Below are 7,924 nucleotides of genomic sequence, written 5' to 3' on the forward strand. Positions count from 1 at the left end.
GAGAAAAAAGTGTGTATAAATTAGCAAATTAATAAATAATACAAATTAATAACAAAAAAATAAATACATTTAAAACCATGTAATTCATAAGATCTTTTAATATTGTTTTCAGTTGTCCCATTATTCCTTTTATTATTTAATTATTTCACTTGAATTACGCTAAAAAAATTATCTGTCGTTGTCACACGCACAGTTCTTTTGAGTGATAAAGAAAATGTCATTCTATTGTACATTCATAAGACATTATGTCAAAGTACATTATGCTGTGGTATAAAGAACATTTAATTTGAACCCAAAAAGTTTTGTACACTTAAGTGTCATATATAAGTAAAACATTTAACAAAAATAAGTTTGTTATGTTTTGAAATATCAGATAATATGTTCTTTAAAATTATTAAGTATTTGGACAATTTCTGGTAAGTAAATTAGTTTTTGGACACTTTCTGGTGGTCAAACATTAGTGGATCCTGTCCACAGTTAAGTCCACAGACCTCATACTTAATTGTCTTCATAATCACCTAGCACCAGGTGGTTGAAAGTAGAAATGAAAATGTTTCAGAAAAGTGAAGTCAATTCTGAGGAAAAGTCCTAACATTTGTTTGCAGAAGCCACTTGGTTTGATATTATGTATCTATGACTTAAGTGTGCAAAAGTACTATTGGGTATGTCCATAATGAATGGTTCTGGTATGTATAATAAGAAATATTAAATATTTAAGGGGAAACCCCTATTGGAGTGGAACAACATTTACATTTACAATTCCTGAGATTATCTGAACACTTTTAATTTACTCTTTAAGCATAATGTGATTGTTACAATTCAAAACGACTTTATCTAATAAGAGAAATAACTGCTTGTCATGGGCATACACTCATTATGTCACTTTTGATATTCAAAGAACTTTCGCTCTGGGTGTGACCAAAGCTCTGTCATACTGAAAAAGACAATGCATCAAAAACTGCCAGAGATGTATGGATGAAAACTATTGTTTCAGTTTACAAGACCAATTCAGCAGAAGCCATACTGCTTATTCAGTACTGCTTCATCAGCTTTTGGCATTTGACAATAAAATGTGGGCCCCTGGATTTTGTATATAAACCACCACCAAAGGCTATCAAAGTACAGAAAGTACAGTGAGCTGAAGCACTGAGGAAAAACAACACACTACCACGATGGGCAAGGTAAGAGTGCTTTAAAAAGGAGTAAATGCTTAACTTGCAGGTTCATATTGCAGTCATTTGCTTAACTCTTTTAAAGTCTTATATGAAATTATTGCACACTACTGCAAACTAAAGCAATTTATTTGTTTAAAATTATGGGCATTTTCCATCACATGGACAGATCATCTTCTACGAGGACAGGAATTTCCAGGGCCGCAACTATGAGTGCATGAGCGACTGCTCTGATATTTCCTCATACCTGAGCCGTGTTGGGTCCATCAAGGTGGAGAGCGGTTGCTTCATGGTCTATGAGCGCAATGGCTTCATGGGCAACCAGTTCTTCCTGAGGAGGGGCGAGTACCATGACATCCAGCGCATGATGAGCATGGGCATGATGTTCGACACTATCAGATCTTGCCGTATGATTCCTCAAGTATGGGTCTCACCTATGCTACCCTGAATATATGATTACCACTTGGTCTAAATATAGTGTTATGCTGATTTTCCATAAACAGCCATCCAAGGAAAAATGAATTGTTTACAAATGTATTGCTGCTAAATAATGAATACACTCCAATGAATCTTTCTTTGTTTTATAGTACAGGGGATCCTTCAGAATGAGGATTTATGAGAGGGATAATTTCGGAGGCCAGATGTACGAGCTGATGGATGACTGTGACAACATCATGGAACGTTTCCGTATGTCTGACTGCCAGTCTTGCCATGTGATGGACGGTCACTGGCTCATGTTTGAGCAGCCCAACTACAGAGGCAGGATGATGTACTTCAGGCCTGGAGAGTACAGGAGCTTCAGGGATCTGGGATACAGCAACATAAGATTCATGAGCATGAGGCGTATCACTGACATTTGCTAAACCTCAAGAATGTAGAAAACAAATAAAGTGTTATTTTCAATCCTAGCTAAACTGAGCTGTTCATTGTGTTATTGGATGAATGACTTGCTTACCTTTTAAAAGGGGTCTAACTGTCCTTTTTGTTTATCATTTTATTTTTTCCCTCTGCGTTCCACGTATAATGTTAGGTTTCTTAGGCCTAAAACATTTGTAATGTAGTTTTACATGACTGTTTTCCAGCCTCACTCTGATTCTTTGCATTAAACTCACATCTGCTTACTCATAGGTAGTGGGTTTTCTGCCAGGTCTAATAATTGGGGCTGCCCCATCCTTCAATTACAGCCTCTTTTTCTGATAAATATGTTATCCTGCCTTTTCTTTATTACTTTAACACTGTATCAGTATCGTTGTTGTGTAAATGTTGGCAGTTATGTGTCAACTGTTGGACATATGACAGTTTAGAAATCCAACAATTTCAAAATAAGCTTAGTTTCAATAGATGGCCTTTCTGGACTGGGGAGAAAGGGTTCGTTTTTTTAATCAGTTTTAGCAATATGTTTACATAAAGCATCAGACTCAGAAAATTAAACTCCATCATCAAAGCGAACCTTGTCGGTGTCCCTCATCTCGACCAGATTTAGCCATAGGTGGCACTCCTGGACCACCAAGGTGGACATCGCCTGCCCGAGTGCTCGCGCTGTGACCTTTGTCGCCCGGAGGGCGAGGTCGTTCGCCGAGCGCAGCTCCTGCATCACATCAGAATCAGGACTATCCATGTGCAGTACCTTGGCCAGGTGGATTTGCAGGAGGGCCATGGCATGCAGGGCAGAGGTGTCCAGTCCAGTGGCACTGTAGGCTTTGGAGGGGAGCGCCGGGCGATCCCGCCAGGTGGCGACGTTTTGCAGGCACAGATGCACCGCAACTGAGGGATCTCCGTGTACCCGTGGGCAGCCCCGCCATTGAGGGTAGTGAGAGTGGACGAACTGGGAAGTCGGGTTCGGGCAGAAAAAGGTGACCTCCAAAACCTCGTCAGCTCGTAGTGCACTTCTGGGAAGAAAGGGACTGGGGGGGGGGGCGGGGGCGGGGGCGTGAGCGGCGCCCTGAACCAGGAACCAATCATCTAGCCACGAGGGCTCAGGGGAGGGTGGAGGGTTCCAGTCCAACCCGAAACTCGCGGCGGCCCAGGCAAGCATGGTGGTCAGCTCTGTGTCGGACTCAGACTGGCCGTGCAGACCCAAAGGCGGCAGCCCAGTCGAGTCCTTGGTGTCCGACATTGCCAGCGTGCTCTACGGTGCAGCGATTGATGACTCATCCTGCTCATGAGCCCCGAAAGAGACATTAAGCTGGCCGTGAGGCAAGCCGGTCTCATCTCGGAACTCGACGGGGGCAAATGAGCATGCTGGGGAACGGGAGGTTTTACCCGGTGAGACCGTGCCCATTGTAATTCCCAAATCGCTTTCAGAGCCAGCCGGGCTGGCCTTGAACCCATAGGTAGAAGGCCCAGCATGGAGGGCAGCTGGAGTGGCTTTCCCCTGGAGGAAGGAAAGCCACGACCGTAACGAGAACATGAACCATCCACGAATGCTGCCTCAGTTTGATCACGGCCCAGACACGTGAGGCAGCGCCCGTGGCCGTCAGAGGCGGAGAGATAATGACCGTATCCAGGAATCACACAAAGACGGAAAGGCATCTTCAAAAAAGACGCGTCTTTAAAAAGACGTTCACGTCAATGTATTGCTCTAATAGAGAAAATATACTCTTTGCAGAAATATATACTATTTTTAGCGTTGTCGAAGTGCCCAGGGGCGTACTCTGCACTAATCATGCAGAAGGAGAGAAAGCCGCTGGAATGCGCCATATATCCAACAGCATACGCTTCTTTGAGGTGAATGGACACAGCAGTGGAATTCAGTTCGCTGACATACAACCGCTTGGCTCCGAAGAAGAAATCTGAATGAGTGATTGTGAGCCAGCTCCTTTTATACTCGTATTGTGGCATGCAAATTCCACTCGCCAATTCTCATTGGCCTTTTCACAAAGATCAGAGGTGTTTGGGGCTCCCAAGAGCGACAACTAGTGTCACTACATCGACACAACTTCGAGTGAGTGACAGAAGGGGAACGTGATTTTATGAGACCATGTAATATCTTTGTAATGTAATGCAAATCTTTAATCACATGTGCCATGTAAGCCAATGATATTACACCTTGACTTCACTGAAATCTTTTCCAAGTTTACGGACTGTTAGCAGTCCGTGGGTGTCCTGTCTAAAGCTGAGAGAAGCTAAACATAAACATACATTTACTTTGTGCAGAATGGGAATAATCACACTTTTTAAATAATTTCTATGCCCCTGCCTTTGAGCAATGATTTTTGATGTTTGTGAAAGATCATTCAACAGGATGTTTGTATATGACAGCTCACACTAAATTTACCATGTAGGCCTACATGTATTTATGGTGACTCAAGTGAGTAATAGAACAACACAAATCTTTGTGTGGTTTTGAGCCAGCTTTATAATAAGCATGAATGAGAAATAGTAACTATTTCAACAGGGTCAATCTAAGCTCAGATTATTTTTTTAAGGTTTACATTTACTAGTTTGAAATTTGTATACAAACAAGTAGTTTCCAATTTCTTGAAATTAGCCACAGGCAGAGTGAGGGTAAAAATAAAATCCAGTTTCTGATGCATAGTAGCATCAATGAATCTGCAATAACATCTTATAAAAACATAAAACAAAAACATTTAAGGATACAGTAAGTGTTACAGTATCTGTTAACTAAATGTAATTTAACATGCAACTCCTACTCAGTCAACAATAGAATGTTGGGGGGCCTGGGTAGCTCAGCGAGTAAAGACGCTGACTACCACACCTGGAGTTGCGATTTCGAATCTAGGGCATGCTGAGTGACTCCAGCCAGGTCTCCTAAGCAACCAAATTGGCCCGGTTGCTAGGGAGGGTAGAGTCACACGGGGTAACCTCCTCGTAGTCGCTATAATATGTGGTCCGCTCTTGGTGGGGCTTGTGGTGAGTTGTGCGTTTATGCCGCGGAGAATAGTGTGAAGCCTCCACATGCACTACATCTCCGTGGTAACGCACTCAACATGCCAAATGATAAGATGTGTGGATTGACGGTCTCAGACGAGGAGGCAACTGAGATTCGTCCTCCGTCACCCGGATTGTGGTGAGTCACTACGCCACCACGAGGACTTAGAGCATATTGGGAATTGGGCATTCAAAATTGGGGGAGAAAAAGGGGAGAAAAATAAATAAATAAAAAATAAACAATAGAACGTTGGAATATGAATGGTAAAATAAAATAAACAAAAATGGTAAAAGAAAAAAGAAAATAAAGATAACTTCATATTAAATATAAAATTAAAGAGTTAAGTTGAGTTAGAACTAGAATAAAATAAACCAGAAACTAATACCAGCCAACAAAGTTTTAAAGTACAATGTATAGATGACATTGCATCACAATAGTCAATTTATCCCTAAAAACATAATTAAGGTCAAAATGTTCTTAAAGGAGGTAGTTTTTAATTAAACTAATGGCATCTGGCAAAAAAAATTAATGAGATTACATGTACTTGTGAGTGAGTTGTTATATGAATTGGTATGTACACATTTGTGTTGAAGTCACTTAGAGCCACATGTCTAACATGATTTCTTTATTTTCAAATTTCAATAGTAAATGTTATTGGGGAAAGAAAAAACGTTTGTATAGTTTGTTGTATTTATTCCAGATCTCTCAGTTTTAGAAGGTTATACATCTGATAGAACCAATTCCTGAGCTCAAGGCACCCCAGTTGTTGTACCTCCTGTACTCGCCAGGTCTCAGAAGGAATTGCCTGCCTCTGTAATTGGGGTGCTCGTAGAAGATCCAGTATCCATCTAGCACATTGCAGGAATGGATATCATTGTAGTGGAAGCATTCATAAAGGGATTTACAGTCGTCAGTAAACTCCATCATCTGACCATCAAAGTCTGAATGTTCATAGATCATCATTCTGTAGGATCCTGTGGTGCTGTGGGCTAAAAAAAAATATTTATTTAAACATCACTATAATACGGAACGCCATGTATAAAAGTATATTTGTCATGTTTTCCAGTAAAAAGATCTAAACCTCTTTAAACATCTTTAAAACAATTTGGTGAAAAAAAAAAAAAAAAAAAAAAAAATACAAAACATATGTCCTGAAAACACATCTATTTTTATTACAGAATTTTGCTTCTAAGGAACAGTTTTCTTGATTTAAGGATGTTTAGATATTTCTACTGGTAAACAAGACAAAAATACTGATTAGAAAATTATTTTGTAGGCCAAGCTGTAAGATTTGATACAAGCTCAAGGGGAGGGCTCACTTGGGGGATCATATGACAGGATCTGACACAATCATTGAAACCCATCCACCACTGATAGTCAGGGTACTCGCTCTTGCTCAGAAAGTACTGGTAACCCATAAAGTGTGGCTGCTTATAAACCATCCAGTGTCCACTGTCAAACTCATAGGAGCGGCCCTGAAAGTTCTGGTCTTCATAGAAGATGTGTAACAGAGTCTTTGGAGTTGTTGTTTTCTTGTGTTATTTTTTGTTGTGTTACCCAACAAGTATGCAAATGTCATTGTTTATTAAACTCACAAAAAAATCAGCAAAACACAAAAGATTAGACAAAAGCCTCACCTTCCCCATTGTGCTGAATCAGTTTTGTCCCAGTTCAATGCTGAGCGAAAAACTGCGGTTAACCTTTTATATACTTTACGAAAGCAGACATTGTCAGTGACATCAATTAACTTCAAATGTCAGGTTTTTTTTTTTCTTTTTTGCAAGAGTGGTGTACTGCCATACAACAATAGGCATTTGTTTCAGTTGTCAATGGAGCAAATTATGTTTTGTCATCTTGACAACAGTGCTGCTTATTAACCCTTGATGTCCATGTATTTTTATATTATGAGTGTAGTGCAGTGCATGATGATATATTCAAAGAAAAAATAAGTAATTGTAATGGAGCTTTACAATTATTATTAACATAGTAAGAAAAATGATAAGTGCATGTGTCCATTGTAATTCCAAGTTTTTTGTTTTACTTACTTTTTCTTTATTCACTAAGACATGTTTGGTTCATGGACCTTAGTACAGTTGCTGATCTTAAACTACCATTATTTTGGTATAGCATCCTGTATGCTGCTTATGCTCACTGTTTTTTTACTATTGCCACTGACTAAATGTAGGCTGAATGTGTATAGGACCAAAAAGATGCTAAATTACAAGTGATTTGCTCAAATCAAAAGCTATTGGATGGTCTGCTGTGATTGCAGACAATATTTGGACCTATTTTGTAGCCAAAAAACAAACAAAAAACATACTTGCTTTTACTAATTGAGCTTATTAGTAAATAATGTAGTAATTTAGCTTATTAATAACTTTATTTTTTTATGAAATATTAACAAATGTGAAATAAAAAACAAAATAAAAAAACAAAATAGTGTATACGTTTTTCGTTGATCTTTGTGTGTGTGTGAATGAGGGTTACAGATCATTAAATAACTAAATATAACACTAGCTTTTTAATTTTTAGAATTTGTTTTAGACATATCACACACATGCCGCTGAGATCTTTGAGAAAAAATACAGACATTTTTTTAAATGAGTTAGAAAACCACCATAGCTCAGCTGTTTTTTCTTGAGTCGCTCAATGTTGATTCCTCAATGTTTTCAATATTCACCTCTTTAATTAGGCTGCATAAAACTCTTACATTTGCAAAGCATATAAGCAAATTTGACATTTCTAGACAGGCAGTTTTTAGATGACATGTAAGTAACAGACAGAATGGAGGTAGTTTCTGAATCAGAATTTCTGATCCTGCCTCTGACCTATCTGTTTTTATTTGATGTCATGCATTTGA

At 39.1% G+C, this 7,924-nt stretch overlaps 1 protein-coding gene across 1 annotated transcript; it reads left to right on the top strand.

The window, feature by feature from the left end:
• The first annotated feature begins 1,067 nt into the window (after positions 1-1,067).
• LOC127447251 (gamma-crystallin M1-like) lies at positions 1,068-2,080 on the top strand. The gene is made up of 3 exons (XM_051709013.1): positions 1,068-1,181; positions 1,342-1,593; positions 1,760-2,080. The coding sequence occupies exons 1-3, from the start codon at positions 1,173-1,175 to the stop codon at positions 2,033-2,035; spliced, it is 537 nt and encodes a 178-aa protein (XP_051564973.1). The 5' UTR covers positions 1,068-1,172; the 3' UTR covers positions 2,036-2,080.
• The last annotated feature ends 5,844 nt before the right edge of the window (positions 2,081-7,924 follow it).

This window comes from Myxocyprinus asiaticus, chromosome 10, assembly GCF_019703515.2.
Source record: "Myxocyprinus asiaticus isolate MX2 ecotype Aquarium Trade chromosome 10, UBuf_Myxa_2, whole genome shotgun sequence".
Lineage (NCBI taxonomy): Eukaryota > Metazoa > Chordata > Actinopteri > Cypriniformes > Catostomidae > Myxocyprinus > Myxocyprinus asiaticus.

Excerpts from the sequence above, each read along its gene's own strand:
- LOC127447251 (XM_051709013.1), top strand. Across the intron at positions 1,594-1,759 it reads CTTGCCGTATGATTCCTCAA|TACAGGGGATCCTTCAGAAT; the intron begins GTATGGGTCTCA and ends TTTGTTTTATAG.